Raw genomic sequence first — 20,425 nt, 5'->3', positions numbered from 1 at the left:
GGGGCTTGTTTTTTGGGGATGAATCTTTTGGGAAGGAGCCTCAGTCCTGAGAAATGAATCTTACAGGGATGCTTGGTTTTTATCTTGAAACAGTGCAGTTATCATTTCAGCTGTGAAGAAAAGTTATCTTGTGCATTGGAAAGGGTTTAAACTATGGAATTGAGTCATTGAACTCTGCCATGGTCTTTGGGGAGGAGCACAAACTTCTCCAAAGCCACAGCTGCACCACAGGTTTATTTTTACAATGCACATTCCCTGCTAAGGGGGATACACTTCCCCCAAAACAGGCACGAGGTTTGCTGTAAACAGGAGTGTTTGCTGCAGATCCATGCTACAGTCAGCAGTCCAGTATTGTATTGGAACCAACAAGTGCAATAAACTTAAGTACCCTCTGATTGTGCCAGTGAGATGATCATCATTTCAATTGTGTGTCTTCCTGGGAGAGGAGAGCTCGCCAAGTGCTCCTGGTCTGCCCCGAAGGAGCACAAGGGGATGTGGGTGTGCTTCAACTTCCATTTGCAGAGCAAAGCTTCTATAGACCAGTCAGCACTGAGGGGAGGAGAGATGGTGTGAAAATGTGATCCAGTGGGCTTCTAACTTCTGGGGTTGTTACAGGAGATTTATCACCAAACTGAAGTACAAGAGTAGTCAAGTATTTAAGACTAAAAACAGTCTGTGACAGTTTTCTAGTCAACTGAAAATTAGTGGTTGTTGAATTATTTTCTGGGCTACCCTGCTACCCTGGCATTTACATGGCCTGTTGTCAGGCTGTGAGGAGCTGCTCTGGAATGGGTGTGGTGGCACCTCTGAGAAGTGAACACTAATAGGAGCTGAAACAGGAATGAAGATTTCAGTCATGCAAAGAGTTTACCTTCGGACTTGGTAAGTAGTCCAGAACTGAGCCTGTGGATTCTTTTCCAGCAAGAAGTAAACTGTAGTTAAAATATCTTCAAAGTCTGGGTAGTTGGGGGAGATCAAGCAGTCTGGGTTAGTCTCTAGATGTTAGGTACAGTTAAATATGTTTGGCTATATGAAATGGCAACTAAAAACCAATCCAAGACTAACTGCAGCTGTGTGAGAGACCTTAATTAATTACTCCCTTTTCTATCCCCCCTGCCCCAGGGTGGTATTTATTGTTTAATGGTGGAATAACCCCAGAATAAGGAGGCTGAGAGCATGGTATCACTGGCAAGGCTGGCACTTCAGTCCTTGGCAGTGCTCCCAGAACTACTGAGCCAGAGAGAGCTTGTAGTTTGTCACAGGTAGCCGACAGCATTAACATACCTTTGGGGTCAAAAAACACATCTGATCCTAAAATAACGTCAATGGGTGTGAGCGAGAGCAGCTCTGGGGATATCCGCCCCCAGGTGAGCCCGAGGACCGGTACGTGGGGCAGGCCGTTCATCAGGCAGCTCCTCCGGCACATCTGCAGGCACTGCGGCAGCTCCTCGCTGTCGGACAGGATCACGGCCGCGCCGCACCGCGCCGCCAGCACGCCGGGGAGGCTCACACCGGCACCCACCTGCAACGGCAGCGGGCCGCTGGGGACGCGAGCGGGGCCGCTGCCCCCGCTGCCAGGGCTGGGGGAGGCGGCCGGGGCCGCGCCGCGGTACCTCCAGCACTCGCTTGCCGCGCAGGCCGCTCCGCTGCACCCACACGTACTGCGCCAGCACCACGGCGCAGGGCCACACGTACATCCCGTACCGCGAGTCCAGCGCCTGAAACACACGGGGCGCGGCGCTGGGAGCGCGGGCTCTGCTCCGCCACTGCCGCGCCGCCGGCCCCTCCACCCCGCTGCCGTTCCCGTTCCCCCGGGGCGGTACCTCGGGGATGCGCAGCGCCAGCGCCGCCGTTCCCTCCGTGAAGCGGTACCGCCGCGCGCCGCGCCGCCGCCGTGCCGCCGCCATGCCCGCGCCGCGCGGCCCGCCAATAGCGCGCGGCCACGTCAGCAGCCGCGGCCCCGCCGACCAATCGGCGCCTTCTCCGGGAGTGACGTCACGCGGAGCGCGGGGGGCGGCGGGCCGGGCTCAGTGCGCCCGGTGCCGAGGGCCGGTGGTTGGGGGAGCGCCGCGCAGTCGCGCGTGGATAGGGGAGCAGCAGCCGCCGGGCAAAGAGAAAGAGAGAGAGAGAGGCGGCGGGGGCTTCCGCCGGGGAGCGGGCGCGGCGCGGCCAAGGGCGACCGGCGCCCGCGGTACCGCAAAACCTGCCCTCCCAACATGGCGGCCGGGCCGCTTCCCTCCTCAGCCAATCAGCGCCGAGGGCTCGTGAGGCACGGCGGAAGTCGTGGGCGCAGCGAGCCAATGGGAGGGCGGCGGGGGCGGGGCCGCGGCGACAGCGGCGGCAAGGGGGTGAAATTTCTCGAAGGTGCGGCCGGGCCGGGCCGGGGCTGAACCTGGGGCTGGGGCTGAGCCTGAGGCTGAGCGGGGCCGGGCCGGGCGCTGAACGGGCCCGCGACGGCGGATGGTGACGGCCCCCAGCGCTGCCAGCTGCACCGTCGCCATGAACCATAAGAGCAAGAAGCGGATCCGCGAGGCGAAGCGCAGCGCCCGGCCCGAGCTGAAGGACTCACTGGACTGGACCCGCCACAATTACTGCGAGACTTTCCCCCTCAGCCCCGCTGCCTGCAAGGTGCGGCCCGGCACGGCCCTGCATCGTATGGGCGGAACGGGGCAGAATGGCGGGGGGTGTCTGGGGAGGTCCTGAGGGGATTGGGGAGGCCTGAGGGGAAGGGCGGGCTGGGGGAAGCCTGATGAGAGCGGAGAAAGAGCCTTTCCTTGAGGTCGGGGTCGCGTCGGAGCTGGCGGAGCTCCCTGGGGGAGGCGGGTGGAGACCCTGGCGGAGGGGGTGGGGGGAGAATGAAGCGGCACCCGCGTGTTTTCATCCCTCCACGTGGCGAGGGGTGCGGGGCGATCGGGCCCGGCGGCGTGGGATGGGCGCCGTCCGTGCCGGAGCGCCCACGGAATTCCCAGGCGCCTTCCCCGGGGTCCCGGAGGCGGCAAGGGGAGGGAAATACGGCTGGAGATGTGTCAGCGGAAGGGCAGCGGTGACCTCTGCACGGGGAGTCACCTCCATAGGGAGCTGTGCCAAACGGCTTCGGGCTGTGGGTGTTACCGATGTGCTGAAGGAGGAGGGCATGGGAAATAGGACTGCAGCCTCGGGGAGCTTAAAATACCACGTAGGCAGCTTGATACCTGCTTGGTGTGTGGAACAAAGTATGAGTGAAACTCCTCCTGAAATGAAAAGCACAGCTCTAGGACAATAATCTGTTCTAATGTGTCTTCTGCATTCCTCTCTTGCTTTCCCAGGATAACGTGGAGAGGGCAGATGCTCTGCAGTTAACAGTGGAGGAATTTGTTGAGCGATATGAAAAGCCTTACAAGCCTGTAGTGTTGCTGAATGCTCAGGTGGGCTGGTCTGCCCAGGAGAAGTGGACTCTGGAACGGCTCAAACGCAAGTACAGGAACCAGAAGTTCAAATGTGGGGAGGACAATGACGGTTACTCTGTGAAGATGAAGATGAAATACTACATAGAGTACATGGAAACCACACGTGATGACAGCCCCCTCTACATCTTTGACAGCAGTTATGGAGAGCACCCCAAGAGAAGGAAACTCCTGGAGGACTACAAAGTGCCCAAATTCTTCACTGATGATCTCTTCCAGTATGCAGGGGAGAAACGAAGGCCGCCTTACAGGTACGGTACAGAGGCAGCAAGATCAAACCAGCTGTTTTCCATCTCTTTAGGTAGAATTGTCTTATGTAAAACAAAGTGAGAGCCTTACCTCTGCTCATTTGAAACAAGCATAAATCATAACCCAGAGGGTGGGAAGGGCTGGTGTGTGTATCTCAATTCCTGGTTCTGTCCCCGGTGTTGCTGCAAGTTGATGGGGTTTTTTGGTTGGGTTCTTGGGGTTTTTTCCATTAGGTCACTTTACCTCACTTTCCAGGACTTTTTTTTCTAGGACTTTTGCCTAGTTGCTGAAAGTTATGAAGATTAATTTCTTGCTCTGTGTGCTGTCTGGCTTTCACCTTTTAAGCACCTCAGGACTAGCTGCTGGGTTTTACACTAATGTATTTGGACAGTGTGGCGTTTTGTTGAGTTATGAGTCAGTTCTAAGAGAAGGATCTTAAGCTACATAAGTATGAAGTGTAGAGAGCAGTCCTTAGCTCCCCTTCAGGTGATTTTGAGAGAGAACAGTATTTCACATCTATGTCGTTTTTTCAACTGTTTTATGCATGTGATAGGAAAAGTGTGACCTGACCTTGGTGATCCTGCTTTAGCAGGAGGGTTGGAGTGGATGATCTCTAAAGGTCCCTTCTAACCCCAACCATGTTATAGAAGGGACAGAATGGGTACTTTGTTTCTGAATTCAAATGCCATCAGCTTGTGTTTGGGCTGTTAGTTACAGAAGTGATCTGTGTCTGTGTTTCACAGCAGTATGAGCGAGAGCTGAACCCTCCCAAGTAATTAAAGTCTTTACAGCAATGTTATAATTGTCAGAGAATGCCTTGTCCTTCAAGTGATGTGGGGTTTGTAATTCTTAGAATAGTAGGGGTTGGAAGGGACCTCTAGAGCTCATCCAGCCCCTGCTAAAGCAGGGCCAGGGCTCCCTCACCTTAACAATCAAATACTTCTTCCTTATGTTTAAATGGAACTTTTTGTGTTCCAGCATCTTCCCATCACCCCTTGTCCTGTCACTGGATACAACAGAAAAAAAAGTGCTGCCCCAACCTCCTGACACCCACCCTTTAGATATTTATAAATGTTAATAAGATCCCCCCTCAGTCTCCTCTTCTCCAGACTGAACAGCCCCAGGTCCCGCAGCCTTTCCTCAGAAGGAAGATGCTCCAGTCCCCTCAGCATCTTGATGGCCCTGCACTGGCCTCTCTCCAGCAGTTCCCTGTCCCTGTGGAGTTGAGGAGCCCAGAATTGGACACAGGAGTCCAGATGAGGCCTCCCCAGGGCAGAGCAGAGGGGGAGAAGAACCTCCCTTGACCTGCTGCTCATACTCTTCTTAACACATCCCAGGATGCCATTGGCCTTCTTGGCTATGAGGGCATGTTGCTGCTTATGGTTAGTTTGTTATCAGCCAGGTCTCTCTCTGCAGAGCTGCTCTCCAGCAGGTCACCCCCAGCCTGTCCTGGTACATGGGGTTGTTTCTCCCCACAACTGAGTGATACAAGAGAGTACACTGACATCTGGAGTTCAGGGTTTCATCTGGGTACAGAAACAAATTAAGAGTGTCCAGTAGGGTTGGAGTGTTCCTCCTTAAAATAAAGGCAGCCATTTTTTGAGGCCAGTTACTGAGGCAGCTCTTCCAGTTGTGGGTTGGGGCTTTAAATTGAAGTTACAGGTTGTGAGGTTTTTAAAGGGAAATTTGATGTCCTGTGGTGAGCTGGGCTGTGTTCATTGTGAATTAAACACCTGGAGGAAGCTGCTGGTAAATGACAGTGTATCTAAATAAGACTTATTAAATCTTGTGTGTGTGCAGATTCAGGTTATGGTAAGAAAAATGGTCTTGAACAATATGTGTGTACCAGAGAGATGTTTTGAGTGTAATTTCTTCTTCTGACTTCCTGGTAAAAACTTTGACTGTTTGCTGGTGGTTTCATTTGCTTTCCAAGGCTAATATGAATCTAAAGAGTGAGTCAGCAAGAGAAGTGACAAACACCTGCTTAGTTACCTTTTTATGGCTCCTTTGTGAGGTAGGAAGAGCATAGCTTGATAAATTTACAGTCCTCTAGTTGGTGCTAGCACGTGATACCTGACAACCAGCTCCACTTGCACCTGCCTTGGGAAAGGTTGCTGGTGAGCTTGCTGACTGCTGCTGCTGCTTTCTAGAGCTTTGAATTCTTGCTGGGTACTGTCTTCCTGCCAGCCACAAGACAGAGGGATCTTTTGGTGCTTTAGCTTTAGTTTCTACCCTCTCTGTCCATGAAACAATTAGTGCCTCCTCTTCTCACTGCATGATATTGTCACCTCACTTAGGCTGCTTTGTCTGGGAAGGTGAATCTTCCTGTTCTGATCCAGGGGAAATGAGGAATGGAAGGTGCTGCTGCTGGTAAACATGGATAGTGGGTACAATTATCCATTGGGAGCAATAAACCTTACAAACAGGGAATGAGAATACCCACCCTGAACAGTCACTGGAGAGTAACCTCCATCTAGTTCAAAGTTGGAATGAAAAGCCTGTTGTAGATGAACAGAAGGCACAGAGAGAGGCTAGGCTTGTGTAACCCGGCTCTGTTCCTTTCTTGTGTTGCCTTTTGTTTGTTCCTCATTGTTCTGCAATTCTGGATCTGTTTAGGAGTAGCAAATTTTAGAAGAGGAGGATTAGGAGACTCTCCCTGCATAGTGAGAATCCTGACACAGGCTGCTGTGACTTAATCACATTCATAAACCTTGAAATCGCTCCATATTTTATTGAAGAACTGTTTGAGACAAAATAGGCCTGTGAAGTACAAAAAGCTCTCTGCACTGTCTTCTCCCTGAGTTGTTCCTGTCCCAGTTGATGTTGGTTTTTAGGTTAAACCCATGCTGTGCCTTTTTGCTGTAGTGTGAGCCCAGCAGTCTCAAGAAGGTAAAGGAAGGAACGATGGGAAATTACCAGCTGTCACTTTCTCATATGAAGAAAAGAGAAGGTAGCTACTTGCTTGCTCTGTGACTAAAGGATTCTTTCCCCTCATGCAGATGGTTTGTGATGGGTCCACCTCGTTCTGGAACAGGAATTCACATCGATCCCTTGGGAACTAGTGCATGGAATGCCTTAGTCCAGGGCCATAAGCGTTGGTGCCTGTTCCCCACCAGCACTCCCAGAGAGCTGATCAAAGTGACCCGAGAAGAGGGAGGGAACCAGCAGGATGAGGCCATCACCTGGTTCAATGTCATCTATCCTCGGACACAGCTCCCCACCTGGCCCCCTGAGTTCAAACCCCTGGAGATCCTGCAGAAGCCAGGCGAGACAGTCTTTGTGCCAGGTACGGATGAGTCCCGCCAGGAGGGGAAAACACCTTTTTAACGTGCTTGTGGAGTTGAGATGAAGAGAGTACTTCAGCTTTATGTGGCCCATCTCCTACATAAGAAACTATTCTGAGCTGTTTCAAAAGGGATAAATATTATAGCAAGGTGCAATTTGTGACCACTCAGTTGTTTTATGAATGTGCTGAAACATTTGTGGCCACAGGGTTGTGTGTGGTACAGGTGACAAAATGAATGGCACCTCAGTTGCAGCCCAGGGGGTGATCCTGGGCTAACTTGCAACAACAGGGAACTGTCCAGTTCACTTAAACACAAGGAGAAACTCCTTTGGTGCTGGGATGAGGGAGCCCTGGCCCAGGCTGCCCAGGGAGGGTGTGGAGGCTCCTTCTCAGGAGGTTTCCAAACCCACCTGGACATGTTCCTGTGCCCCAGATGGTGGGGAACCTGCTTTAGCAGGAGGTTGAGCTGCAGGAGCTCTGCAGGGCCCTTCCAACCCCCATCATTCTGTGATTGTGTGAACTGTCAAGGCACAAAATGAGGGGAATTTGAGTACTAGTAACTCTTAGGCAAAAACACTGGAGTTTACACTGTAGCCTGAATTCGTGACTGAGCTTTCCAGTCTGGCTGGAATTTATTTCAGCTGTGGGAGAAGAACTACTTAAAGGCACTGACACCTTCCACCCACCTCTCTGTGGTTATGCTTCCACTTGCACTTGAAATCAAAAGCTGAAGGAAGATGTGATAAAGATGCCATTGTCTCTGAGTGGCACGTTGGAACCAGGAGGAGAGGTGGCTAGTGGGTACAGAGGGCCAGTTCAGTGCCAAACTCTCCCCTCTGCATCCTGCATCATTTTTGTGTAGCCTGTATGCATGTAGCTTCTGTCCACATCTCTTGTCTCTAATGTGCAGCTGACTTCATGTTTGAAGAGTGCCTGATGATTGTCTTGGCACTTCTTAGTGGCTGCTCGGGGTACCTTCTGTTAGGATTTTGTAGCTGTCTGTTCCCATTAAACCATTTCCTTCTTCTTTGTATGAGGTTCTAAGTGGGTTGTATCAACACCACTGTCTAATTTTATCCTATGTTGGGAAACAATTCTGCATCTATTTTTAAACAAAAGGTTAGTCTGTAGTCATAAGAACCTTACAGAGTCAGCATGGAAGGTGCTCTCCAGGTTAACAGGGGGTCTCTGCAGCCTGGGTTACAATGGCTTTTGCTATTGAATAAGCCACCAGGAGCCAGTGAGTTGGGTAATTTGGACAGAGCATTGAACAGCTTTCTGTACCAGGGATCTGTAAAGCATTGGAGCAAATGCTGAAACAGTATTGTGGAGAGAGGAGGTGATGGCAAACTCACTTGGGACTGGGAGAGAAGGTCCAGTTTCCACCTGCACCATGGCAGAAGTGTACCTGTCTGTTCCTGAACTTGCTCTGTGCTGTGCAACCAGGAATAATCACTGCTGTTCTATTTCTAGGTGGCTGGTGGCATGTAGTTCTCAATCTTGACACAACTATTGCCATCACACAGAACTTTGCCAGCTGTACCAACTTCCCTGTGGTGTGGCACAAGACGGTGAGGGGGAGACCCAAACTGTCACGGAAATGGTACAGGTAAGGGATTGAGGAGCTTTGGGGTTTTCATCTTCTCCAAAACAAGAGACAAAAATACCCTTTTCATTTACATGCAGTAAATGTTCCAAGGCTAACCTTGACATTTCATCTGTGTTTAGGATCCTAAAGCAGGAACATCCTGACCTGGCAGCCTTGGCTGATTCAGTTGACCTGCAGGAATCTACTGGTATTGCTTCCGATAGCTCCAGCGATTCTTCCAGTTCCTCAAGTTCCAGCTCCTCAGACTCTGATTCAGAGGTAATGCTTTTTTACCCCAGTGAGATGATCCACATCCTGCAATCCTGTTGTTTTTTTTCCATATCTGATCATATCCTCATCCAAATACTTGTGTCTTAGGGAGGAAATTAATAGAAAGCAGCTAAACAAATGTACGTGGTGGAGCAGCCTGTGGTCTGAGCAGGTCCTGTGGGCTGAAGCCTGTCTTTGTATTGCTAAATGAAGTTGATTTGTTTGATTTATGTTTATATAAACCTGTCACTCACTTAGCTAAGCCATGCTTGTGTGAAATGGGTGTTTTAAAAATAGGCAGGGGCCAGGATCCAAAGCAGAGACTCGGTACTGACAGGGGACTTTTCTAGGCACTTGGGCCTTTCAGGAGGGACCCAGTCTGCTTGTAGAAAATTGGGTCCTTTTAGGAGCCAGAAGGAACACATCCATTGTCTTGCCCCAAGCCAGCTAAGTCAGTGATGAAATCTTAAGAATATACCTGTTTCTGATTTTTAAACCCTTCACTTGAACTGTATTTCATCCATCTCATCTAAATAGCACACTCTTTGGACATTGATTGTTCAGGGTTGCTGAGGTAGCTTTTACAGTTTACTACATTTCCTTTCATCTCTTCATATTTCAGTGTGACTCTGGCTCTGAGACAGAGGGGATGATGCACAGGAGGAAGAAGAGGAGAACCTGCAGCATGATGGGGAACGGTGACACCACTTCCCAGGACGACTGTGTGAGCAAAGAGCGCAGCTCCTCCAGGTGACCTCATGGCAACTCTTGTTCTTAAACCAGAAAAAGACAAGCCAAGGCAGAGCTGGCAGGCTCCAGATAAGGCCATTCCTCAGGCCAGAGGGCTGGAGAGCAAGAGATCCTTTACAGAACATAAAGCACTTGGCCAGGGGGGAGAACTTCCCTCCAGGAATGATTTTAATTGCTCCAAACTGAAGACTAAAATTGATCCCCTTTTTTAAAATGAGAGGTTTTTACTTTATTTAATAAACAGTTTTATTGCTTCTCCCAGTTGGCTCTTTTAATAGAGAAAATATTTTATTGAACTGGGAGAGGTGGGATATTTTAATTGTGTCCTTCAGAATGCACAAGTGAGTAGTAAGGAGATAAAGATGAGGAAGGACCAGGCAAGACTCAGGCTGTACCATTTCTCCTCTTGTTGCCTGGATTACTTCCATTTGGCCCTCTGTTTTACCTGCTAAAGGCAAAATTCATCCCAGATCCCAAATCTCTCTTATCTACCTGTGTTTTTTTGTTTTTTAAAGGAAAAGGTTTCCCTCCTGGAGGCAGGGAATGTGAATATTGCAGAACCAAGAATAGATACTGCCTAGGGGAAAGCTGCTGAGCAAGGAAGTTGCTCTGGGCTTGGCAGGTTAAAAGCAGTGAAACACTGGAGTGTGCTGCAGGGAGGAGCTCAGAAATTCTGTGCTAAATGAAGCATTTTCCTCAGATAACAGAGGTTTGCCCAAATCCTTCAGCAAAGTCCTTTGCAGCCTGGGGAAGGGGTGCTGCAGCTCTGGTGGGTTGTGGGTGCTGTAGTGACTCCTGCCCAGAGTCCCAATGTCATGCCTGGCTGCTGCTGCTGCAGGGCAGGGGCTGCCTCCAGACCTGGCTGCTCCTCTCTGTTGCTCTTGCTGCGCTACCTTGTTTTCAGGAGCTGCTCATAGCTGAGTACAATTGAATTACAAGTGCAGAGCATCATGAAGCACTTGGAGGTAACTGTACCCACTGCTTATTTTTCCCTGGAGGTTTTAACACCTTGTTACAAGTCAAATCCTGTTTCAGCAGCCTGTGTGAGTTCAGGCAGGGAGTGAGCAGCAGAGGTAACAAACCTCAAAGCAAGCCTTGGTTTTTAAAGCAGGAACAGCTGTAAAAAGGCAGAGCACACCTGCAGATCTGTCCTTCTGAAAGCCCCTCTGCATTGTTAACCTGTTTGCACATTAAAAATTAACATGTTGCCTAAAGCATTGACTTCCAGGTTTTACTGTTCTTCCTCCAGGGTGCTGATTGTTCCTCTCTCTGGGGATGGGTGGGCTTTCTGCTCCAGCAGAAACGGATTCGCTGATGGAAACAGTTCCAAACATGAAATGTTTTGCCTAGCTCATACAATTCTGTAGGCAAAATAAGCATCCAGTTAACCATCATGCTGTGATCTCATGTCCTGTACAAGGGGAATGCCATAGTTGCTGACAGGCAGTTGTACTTTTCTTTGCCAGGATTAGGGAATCTTGTGGAGGCCGAAGCTACCCCTGAGGGATAACGCCACCCGCCTGAGGCAGCTGCCCGTCCCAGCTCCCTCAGCAGCCAGCCAGCAATCTTCTACCCCCTTCTGCTTCTGTTTCTCACCACCCTGAAGTTTTTCTCACTCTTCCTGGCTCCAGAAGTCCATCTTTTATGTGCTGTCCAAGGTTGGCTCCTTCATAACCCGTAGGGGAAGGCCCCGACTCCACGTCCTCGTGCAATGCTCTGTCCCCCCACACCCTGGTGAGTGCACTAAGGACCCAGCTCTGGGGAAGGACATGCCAAGGATTTAATGGTTTAAGGAAGAAGATGGTCAGTTTTTAAAGAACTCTTTTTAAAACCAGCAGGGAAATGTCAAAACCTGCCTTGCTTTGACACTGTCATATGTTTACATGTTGTCCTGTACACTTGAGGAAAGGAACACCAGCCCTTCTGGCCTATCTGAATGTCTGGCAGATGTCACACCACATGTCAGGAGGTGAAGGTAGTGTGAATGCTCCAGATACTGAAGCAACTTCAGCAGAGGTGACCATCCACATGAAGCATCTTTTGTGCTCTTCATCTACAGGCATACACTGAAGATGCAACACCTTAACCAGCATCAGCCCATTTGCTTTTGCTCCATGTCTGTCAGGACGACTGATAACAAAGATGCACTAGCACCTTGTGATAGGAAACTTGATGGAGCAGGAGAATCCTGGAGTTTCTTGCACAGCAGAAACTGGGGGGGATAAAGTCAGCATCTGCCAGTAATTCCAGCCCTTTGGGTGCAGGTGTGATGGTGAGCACTAGGCAAAAACTCACACAATAACAACGGTTGCTGGGCTTTAAATACCAGGCAGTGACAGGCCCATGGGCTCCTTCAGGCCAGTGCAGTTCTCATACCAACCTGGCTTTTCTCTGAGTGTTCAGCTGTTTCTGAAACTTGTGGTGCCAATTTTAAAGGGCTGGGAGGGGGGACATGTTGTTGTCTTATGCTTTTTAAAAATGCAGTGTGTTGCTTAAGTCTGTGTAGATGCATTTGTATCCTGCTGGGTAAAGCTCTCATCACCAAGGCATCTGTTGGAGCTGCTGGGTGTTTTAGCAGGGGCTTGTGCTGGTGGTGTCAGCAAAGAGGTTGGTTTGGCTGAAGTTGTGCTGCAAGGCAGGGATCCTCCATCTCTGGCTGAAGCCCAGGCAGAAGCTGGTTGGGCTGGGGCACTCCTGGGCATGTTTGGTTGCTCTCCTGACAACTGGGAGGTGGGTATTAGATCTCACCTCAGCCATTTGTCTTTGGGAGAGGACACTTGAAAGCATCAGTGCTGTGATACAGGAGACAGACAATAATGTCCACACACTGGGAGCAGAGGTAAAAAGCAGATTGGCAGCCTTAGCTGAGACTTTCTTACCCAGGTTATCTTTGATGGAACCCAGAACACTGCTTGTCTGGGTTTCCCAATCCCTTTTTTAACCTCCTGGTTAAACACTCTCTCCCTTCAGGGAGACCAAATCATACCCTATTGTCCAGGGAGTCCTGAGTATGTTTGTCAGGATCTCTGAGTCTTCCCTGCCAGCACTTTGTGTGGGAGCAGTGAGGTGGTGGAAAATCAGAGAGGGCAGGGTTTTTGGTACACTCCTTAGCTGTCCACACTCCTGCATTCCCTGTGATGCCCAGCCATAAGTGAGCACACTGGCTGTGTAGACCAGAGTCAGCCAGAAGATTACTTCAGTTTTTAAAAACCCCACCTTCTCCAAGTGCTGGCTGTTGTGGCCAAGGGTTCCTGCCTGCCTGAGCAGCCTGGGAGCTGCAGCCTCTGCCTGCTGGAAGCATGAGGAGCACGGAGAGGTGAAGGCTCAGGAGCCTCAGCTCTGTCCCAGTGAGGGAGGGCTGTCCCCTGTCCTGTGAGGTGGCCCCACAGCAGGTCTGTAGGGTGGCATCTGCTGCAGCTGCATTTGGCCTGTGGGGTTCAGTTTCACAGTCATAAAATGTTGTGTGGTGCACAAGCCCCGTTGCTGCCCAGGGAGAGCTGAGGGAAGGCCCAGAGGCAGAGGCCTGTGAACTCTGGAGTGAAATAAAGCAGCCTGGGGTTGGAGCCTGTGGTCCTTGGGCAGCCCTTGCAGTGTAGTGGTGTGTGTGAGGTGAGCTGCAGGTGCTGGGACACCTCCCACGTGGCACTGTCTGACCTGGAACAAAAGAGTGTCTGTGCTGGTGCCCTGGGAATCTGGTTCTGCTGCTTCCAGGCTCTTGCCACAGCTGAACGTGTGAGCTGTCGTTTCAGTGGCTGGGGCGAATCCCTGCCTCACAGGGGTGTTGTGGGGCTGAAAGGGAACTGCTCTGGAAGATGCTTTGAAGTTGTTCTCCCACAAAAAAGTGTTGTGGAGATCCTGAGCAACCTGAGGCTTCCTTCTGAACCTGGTGTTAGCTTTTTGTAGCACAAAACATTGGGGATGTTGTTCTGCACTCTGGGCCACGTGGTGTTCTGGGGTGGCCCTGCCAGGGTCACTGTGTGGTACAGAAAGTGTAGCAGAACAAGGCTTTTTGTTTTCACCAGTTTCACAAGTTGGCATTTCATGGGCTGCTCTAAACAGCTGCTCCTGTTAGATCAGGGTTCTTCAAAACAGGACTAGATGAAATGATCTCATCAGGGAGTCAGCCTCACTGGCCTTTCAGGGAAGAGCTGGTGCTGCCCAGGCCCTTGATCCAGGCTGGGCAAATGAGGAAGAGACTTCAAACCTGTGCTCCCCTTGTGCCTGGCTCCCCACCTGTGGGATGCTGCCAGGAGGGTGAGCTTTGTGCTCTCACTTCTCTGGGCATGTGCTGCTTGGGACATCCATGGCTGCTGCTCCAGCCACACTGCTCCTGTGTGCTGCAGAGCCCTGCCCGTGGGGCAGCCCCACGGTGCCCCTGGTTCCCCAGAGCAGCAGCTGCCCCAGCCCCAGGGGAGCTGCTGTGTGGGTTTGGGCCGTGTGGTGTTGGTGGCATTGTCCTGCCTGTCCTGGGGAGGGAGCAAGGGACCTGTGAGCCCTGGCTGAGGCTGGTGATGGCACAGACCTGCCTGCTGTGGCAGTTCAGGAGCCTGTTCTCAGCAGCAGCGCTGTGGGAGCGGCTGAGGCTGAGGCAGCACCTTCCTCCCCTTGCCAGCTCACAGGTGCTGGCTCCAGACTGTCTTAGTTCCATTAAAGCCTCCCCAAATATTCTGAGAAGCAAAGACAGCAACCTCTCTAACAATTAACCAAGCCTGTCTCCCTGAAGGCCTGGCCCATGTGGGGCTGGGAGCGTGGCCACTGCCTGGGTCAGAGCCACGAGGCCTGGCTGGGCTGAGGGGGAGGGCAGGGCTCTGCAGCCCCTCCGGGGGGAGGAGGGAGCTCTGCCTCCTGTTCCACCGTCACACTGTCAGCTCCCAGCGCTGCCACTGCCTCTAGCTGCTTTTATCAGCCCCTCCAGCAGAGCTGGGATACTCTTAATTGTCTTGTTTGGATGATTGTGGTTTTGCTTTTTATTTTAAATAAAATGGATTATTTTGCATTATCAGCTCGACCCTTCTTTGGCTGCCACCAGCTGGAGGTGCCCCCGGAGCAGGGTGTGCCTCAGTTTCCCCAAGCACACGGAACTAAGGGTGCAGGGTCTCTGTGTGCAGCCAGCCCTTGGGGTGAGCCCGTGGGCCGTATCAGACTCTCCCACAGCAGTCAGGACCCTGCTGGTGCCGCTGTCTCACAGCTTTGGGTTGCCTGGAGGACGGTGGGCTTGGGTTCACTTGTCTCCACAGGTCAGCTGTAGAACTTGCTCAGAACTTTGGAGACCATTGACCTGCCCCAGCTGAGGACTTTGGCTGGAAAATGAGTTGTAGCATGAGGGAAGAGCTGCACTGGGTGAGCCCAGAGGCTGAGCTCACACGGGGGTGAGCAAGGGGAGAGTATGGAAGGCACTCAGGAGAGAGCTCTGCAGGAGGGGAGCAAAGCACAGCCACCCCAGGCCTGTGCCAGCTCTGGGTGAGCTGAACTCTCCTGCTAGGGGTTGGTTTTCTGAACTGAAGCAGCTCCAAGTGTCAGGGCGAGCACACAGCCAGCTGTGGAAGGGCAATGTGCCCTCCGGGCTTGTGCCAGCCAAAGGACGGGGCAAGTGCTGTGACATTTCCTGGGACAGCCTCTGGTTTCTGGCATCAACACTGAGAGCATGTTGCAGCTCTTGGCAAGGAAGAAGCTGGGGGCACGAGTGGGGCCTGCAGAAATAACCCGAGCTTGGACCAGCAAGACCAGTGTGTGCCCCGAAGCCCGTCAGGAGCTGGGCCCAGGGCTCTGGGAGCCAGCAGCAGCTGCTCGCCCTGCTCCAGAGCACAGGGGTGTGCTGGCCCGGCCCCACGGAGGCCACGGCCCCGCAGAGAGGGGTGCTGAGCCCCTGCCCGCTCCATTCCCTCCTCACTTTGCGATGTGTCAGGGCAGGTCGAGGCCCGTGGAAGGCTCGTTGTAGCGGTCCCAGAGCCCAACCCCTGCCCTGACCCAGCGCCGGGCCCGGCGCCTCGCTCCCGCGGAGCCGCTGCGGGCTGCAGCCCGTGCAGAGCCGTCGGTGCCCGCGAGAGGGCAGCGGCCGCTCCCCACGGCCCGGCCGGGCCCGGGCAGCCGCCGGACACCGCGACGGGACGGGACGGGGCCGCCCTCCCCAACCTCCCCCCGCAGCTCGGCTGTCCCACGGCCGGCGGGCAGGAGCAGGGCAGAGACCCCTGGCCAGGAGCCTCCCCCACTGGCTGGGTGCCTGAATCCATCCCCTCCTGTCCCCGAGCTGGCACGAGCCTGGGGCATTATCTTGCTGTTGGGTTGAAGTCCCCTGTGCTCAGCGACCCTGTGACAGCCGTCCTTCGGGAGCTGTGACACCAGCCCAGATCCAGGGAAGCACAAGAGAGTCGCCACCAGCTTCCATGGCCACCTGCTCTGCTGGACACGGAGTTTTTCCATCTACATGGGACATGCCAGGCCTGGTTCTGTTGGGGAATTGGGGGTTGTGTTCTGCAGGAGCGGGTTTTGCCCTCTCCCCAGTCTGGATGTGGGGAGCTGAGTGCTGTGGCTGATTCTGACCCCTCCTTCCTGCACAAAGCCAGCTCAGTTAGAGCTGTCGTTGCCAACGTGTCCTTGATGCTCTCGGCTGCTGCTCTCCGGGCCAGGAGGGTTGTTCTGGGGAGATGTCTGAGCCCTGCAGTTCCCACAACTCCTACGAGCGTGGCAGGTTCCAGCAGCCTGACAGGGAACCCCTGCAGGGCTGAAGGCTGAAGCCAGTGATGATTGTCTCTGGCTGTGGCTCCTGTTTGATTCTCCCATCCGTGATCCTGGGCTCAGAAGAAGCCATGAGGCCCAGTGTATTTTAAAGCAGTGATAAATCCCTCTTGGGAGGGCTGGAGCTCTCCCTGGGCTGGGTTAAATGCAAACCATGTGCTGCTGCATTCCTGTGTGGGCAAACACCCCCTGGCAGACTTTCAACCCAGAAAATGTCTGATACCAGGGAAAAAGAGCAGGAGATGCCTCGGGTGTCAGCAGCAATGGAGGGCACAGCGATGTGTGTAAGGCCAAGTCACCCCAAGTCACTCTGCTAGCAAACTGCAGTGGCCAGCCTCAGGCAGTGTCCCCAGAATCCCTCCTTGTCCCCAAACCTGATATTTCACCCAAATGCAGCAGCAAAGACCCAGTCCTGTGAGTCCCCCCAGTTCTGTCTCTAGCTGTGAGCAGGCCTTGGGAGGAGCCTCGGAAGGCAAGTGATGCATTGGATTTGGGACCAGGCCTTGGTGGCTGGTGGGCAGCTCAGCTCCAAGGTTCCTTCAAAATAAAGACAGACAAAAAACTTGATTAACTGCTGATTCAGAGATCTGCCCAATGGCAGAGCGATGTGTCAGGTACCTGAGGCTGTGCCAGGCTCTAATCACCCCTCTGCCCTAAAACCCTTCGGCTGAGGCTCTTTTGGCCCCTGGAAGGTTCATCCAGAGCTGTTTGAGAGAGAATTTCAGTCTCCCTGTACTCCAGACCTGTTTACATCCCCTTGTATCTCCCTCCTGCAGCAGCCCTGGCTGGCACATCCCTTTATTTCTGCTACTTCCATCTATTGAGTCAAGCTTTTGGAAGCAGCTTCATCAAGCTAAGGAGTGGATTTGGACATGAAGGGAGAAGGAGGCCAATGGCACCCTGGCTTATATCAGGAATAGTGTGACCAGCAGGCCCAGGGCAGGGATTGTGCCCTGTGCTGGGTCCTGGGGAGGCTGCAGCTCCAGGGCTGTGTCAGTTTTGGGCCCCTCACTCACTGCCACAGGGACACTGAGGGGCTGCAGCGTGGCCAGAGCCGGGCACAGAGCTGGGGAAGGGGCTGGAGCACAAGGGGCTGGGGAGGGGCTGAGGGAATGGGGGTGTTGAGCCTGGAGAAGGCTGAGTGCAGATGTTCTTGCTCCTTGACAGGAGGGTGTAGCTGGGTTGGGGTCAGTCTCTTCTCCCAAGTCACAAGCAAGAGACAACAGCTTCAGGTTGCTCCAGGAAAGGTTTAGGTTGAAGATGAGGAACCATTCTTTCCCCAAAAAGATTGTCAAGCCCTGTGCCAGGCTGCCCAGGGCAGTGGGGGAGTGCCCAGCCCTGGAGAGATTCCAAAGCCCTGTGGCAGTGCTGGAGGAACAGTTGGACTCGAGGATCTTAAATGTCTTTTCCAGCCTCAATGATTCTGTGATTCTATGAGAAAAGGTGTGTTGGGGCCTGGGCTGTAATGAATGTTATGGAGTCAGTCAGAAACAGAGAAAGTCTGCAGTTTGTCTTTGAATCACCTTCTACAGCAAAAAAGGCCAGAAAGGAATGTCTATGTGATAGCTGCTTGAGCAAGGGGAAAACCAAAACAGCAGATTGGAACAGAAACAAGGTCAAAGCAAGACAGGACAGAGCATTAAACTAAGCATTGTTAGAAGACTGAATAGAGCATTCAATTTAGCATTGTGTGATTGATTGTACTTGACTAATAAATTGTAACATATGTAACCAACAATAATATAAAGTTAACTCAATGTAAGGTAAACATAACCATAGTGTGAGAGAAAACTAACTGAAGGCCAAACAGATGGGGTGATGTTTTAGACCCAATAAGGCTGATGTTTTAAGCACAAGGATGGTGTTTTTACACAATGAGGTTGGTGTTTGTTACAAAAATGAAACTTTGAGGCCTTATGCACAGCGTGTGATCCTTTGTATTAACTACTTGCCATGAATTGTAGCACGGTACAGCATTTGGAAAAGGTACATAAGTGATGATGATGTGACACTAAATTGGAGCTGATGCACATCAGATTGGTGTCTGGTCACTCCTGTTTCACGCAACAAAGAACCCCTGCACAAAGAAAAAGGAACCCTGCAGAGGTGCTGAACTAGGCAATGGTGGGATGCTGCTGTCTCAGGTGTGGCTGAGCTCTAGAGCAGCTCTGCTGATGCTGCTGTCTCTGGTGTGGCTGAGCTCTAGAGCAGCTCTGGTGATGCTGCTGTCTCAGGATGGTGTGGCTGAGCTCTAGAGCAGCTCTGCTGATGCTGCTGTCTCAGGATGGTGTGGCTGAGCTCTAGAGCAGCTCTGGTGATGCTGCTGTCTCAGGATGGTGTGGCTGAGCTCTAGAGCAGCTCTGGTGTTGCTGCTGTCTCAGGATGGTGTGGCTGAGCTCTAGAGCAGCTCTGGTGATGCTGCTGTCTCAGGTGTGGCTGAGCTCTAGAGCAGCTCTGCTGATGCTGCTGTCTCAGGATGGTGTGGCTGAGCCCTAGAGCAGCTCTGGTGATGCTGCTGTCTCAGGATGGTGTGGCTGAGCTCTAGAGCAGCTCTGGTGATGCTGCTGTCTCAGGTGTGGCTGAGCTCTAGAGCAGCTCTGCTGATGCTGCTGTCTCAGGATGGTGTGGCTGAGCCCTAGAGCAGCTCTGGTGATGCTGCTGTCTCAGGATGGTGTGGCTGAGCCCTAGAGCAGCTCTGGTGATGCTGCTGTCTCAGGATGGTGTGGCTGAGCTCTAGAGCAGCTCTGGTGTTGCTGCTGTCTCAGGATGGTGTGGCTGAGCTCTAGAGCAGCTCTGGTGATGCTGCTGTCTCAGGATGGTGTGGCTGAGCCCTAGAGCAGCTCTGGTGATGGAGGCTCAGGAGTGCAGAGCTATGAGGGACAGGGAAGGGAAGTACCATGGCTGGCTGTTACTAAGAATACCATTATCCCAACACTAATGACTGCTGCCTGATAGGATTACCAACCAAGACAAACTGCAGTGAGGATCATGGCTTCACTTCCTCCCACCCCAGGGATTTAAGCCAGTCTTTCCTTGGCTTTTGCTTTTAGGCAGCCAATAAACCCTTCTGCTCCTAAAGAGATCTCCAAAGCCTTTTCTCTGGAGGGAACTTTGGGGCCAGATTCCCGTGTCTGCTCCTTGGTGTGTGACTGGGAGAAGGCTCTGTGCTGGTTTTACCCTGGCAGGAATAGCTTAGGCCTTCTAATTTCAGCCCTGCTTTGTAAAAGGTTGAGCTAATCCTCCCAGCAGTCTCAAGAGGCAGGAAATCCTTGGTGGCAGAGTCTGGAAGGACCTGACAGCCCCTTGGCCAGGGTCCTTGCCAGCTTTTGGGCACATCCTGGTTTTTGAGCCTCCTGGTTTTCAGACACCCCAGCAGCAAAGGGTGAGGCTGAGAGGAGGCTCTCCCAGCTCAGCTCCTCTCAGCACTTATCTGGTGGGTACAACAGCAGTTTACAGCACAAATGTGCAACTGGTATTGCCCACAGCTCCTGGGGAAGGTGGAGTGCAAACTTGGTGTAGGTGTGTTGCCAGATGCTCCTCACCAAGATGAGTCAAAACAACCCTTCCCTTGCCCTGCCAGCCAAGAGTTAACGAGATGCAAGTGCTCATTAAGCAGGACATGGATGCCAGAGCTCCCCCAGCCCCGGAGCTGCCCTCCAGGGCCACCCTGGGAGCCAGAGAGCTTTGAGACCTTCCTGAGCCTGAGGCTGTGTGGGATGTGAGTGTGCATGTGCGTGTGGAGCAGCCTGGGGACGACTTTTTGGATGCAGGGTGTCTAATGAAAAGTCCTCCCGTCCATGGCTGGGCGCTGGCACCGGGCAGAGCCGGGCTGCGAGCAGCACCAGCCTTCCTCACCCCCCTCCCCAAGCAAATCCCACCCGTGGGTGTGGGGAGAGGGCTATGGGTGCGGGGGAGCTGGCTGTGGGTGCAGGGGAGCTGTCTGTGGATGCGGGGGGGCTGGCTGTGGGTGCGGGGCCGGGGCTATGGGTGCGGGGGGCTGTCTGCGGGTGCGGGGGGGCTGTCTGTGGATGCGGGGGGGCTGTCTGTGGATGCGGGGGGGCTGTCTGTGGGTGCGGGGGGGCTGTCTGTGGATGCGGGGGGGCT

General features: G+C 52.9%; 2 protein-coding genes across 4 annotated transcripts; one reads left to right on the top strand and one right to left on the bottom strand.

Annotated features, from left to right (window-relative positions):
- Positions 1–215: 215 nt before the first annotated feature.
- METTL23 (methyltransferase 23, arginine) lies at positions 216–2,187 on the bottom strand. Of its 3 annotated transcripts, XM_062011135.1 has the most exons (5): positions 1,824–1,931; positions 1,614–1,718; positions 1,285–1,522; positions 872–956; positions 216–549 (listed from the first exon to the last, which is right to left on the bottom strand). In XM_062011135.1, the coding sequence occupies exons 1-5, from the start codon at positions 1,905–1,907 to the stop codon at positions 381–383; spliced, it is 681 nt and encodes a 226-aa protein (XP_061867119.1). In that variant the 5' UTR covers positions 1,908–1,931; the 3' UTR covers positions 216–380. The 3 variants fall into 3 exon arrangements, with proteins under 3 accessions (XP_061867119.1, XP_061867118.1, XP_061867121.1); XM_062011134.1 differs by having other exon boundaries at positions 1,614–1,930; XM_062011137.1 differs by lacking the exon at positions 872–956 and having other exon boundaries at positions 436–549; positions 1,614–2,187.
- Positions 2,188–2,343: 156 nt separating this feature from the next.
- JMJD6 (jumonji domain containing 6, arginine demethylase and lysine hydroxylase) lies at positions 2,344–14,585 on the top strand. The gene is made up of 7 exons (XM_062010963.1): positions 2,344–2,628; positions 3,306–3,694; positions 6,692–6,978; positions 8,452–8,587; positions 8,707–8,845; positions 9,459–9,586; positions 11,053–14,585. The coding sequence occupies exons 1-7, from the start codon at positions 2,461–2,463 to the stop codon at positions 11,087–11,089; spliced, it is 1,284 nt and encodes a 427-aa protein (XP_061866947.1). The 5' UTR covers positions 2,344–2,460; the 3' UTR covers positions 11,090–14,585.
- Positions 14,586–20,425: the final 5,840 nt, after the last annotated feature.

Source organism: Colius striatus, chromosome 18, assembly GCF_028858725.1.
Source record: "Colius striatus isolate bColStr4 chromosome 18, bColStr4.1.hap1, whole genome shotgun sequence".
NCBI lineage: Eukaryota > Metazoa > Chordata > Aves > Coliiformes > Coliidae > Colius > Colius striatus.
The sequence above is the reverse complement of the archived record's forward strand: the minus strand, read 5'-3'. Positions and strand labels throughout refer to the sequence as shown.

Coding starts and splice junctions, on each gene's coding strand:
- JMJD6 (XM_062010963.1), top strand. CDS start 2,461: ATGGTGACGGCCCCCAGCGCTGCCAGCTGCACCGTCGCCATGAACCAT. Junction 2,629..3,305: donor TCAGCCCCGCTGCCTGCAAG/GTGCGGCCCGGC, acceptor TTGCTTTCCCAG/GATAACGTGGAGAGGGCAGA. Junction 8,846..9,458: donor CCTCAGACTCTGATTCAGAG/GTAATGCTTTTT, acceptor TTCATATTTCAG/TGTGACTCTGGCTCTGAGAC.
- METTL23 (XM_062011134.1), bottom strand. CDS start 1,907: ATGGCGGCGGCACGGCGGCGGCGCGGCGCGCGGCGGTACCGCTTCACG. Junction 1,523..1,613: donor GCGGCAAGCGAGTGCTGGAG/GTACCGCGGCGC, acceptor CTGCCGTTGCAG/GTGGGTGCCGGTGTGAGCCT. Junction 550..871: donor ACTACTTACCAAGTCCGAAG/GTAAACTCTTTG, acceptor TCCTCCCCTCAG/TGCTGACTGGTCTATAGAAG.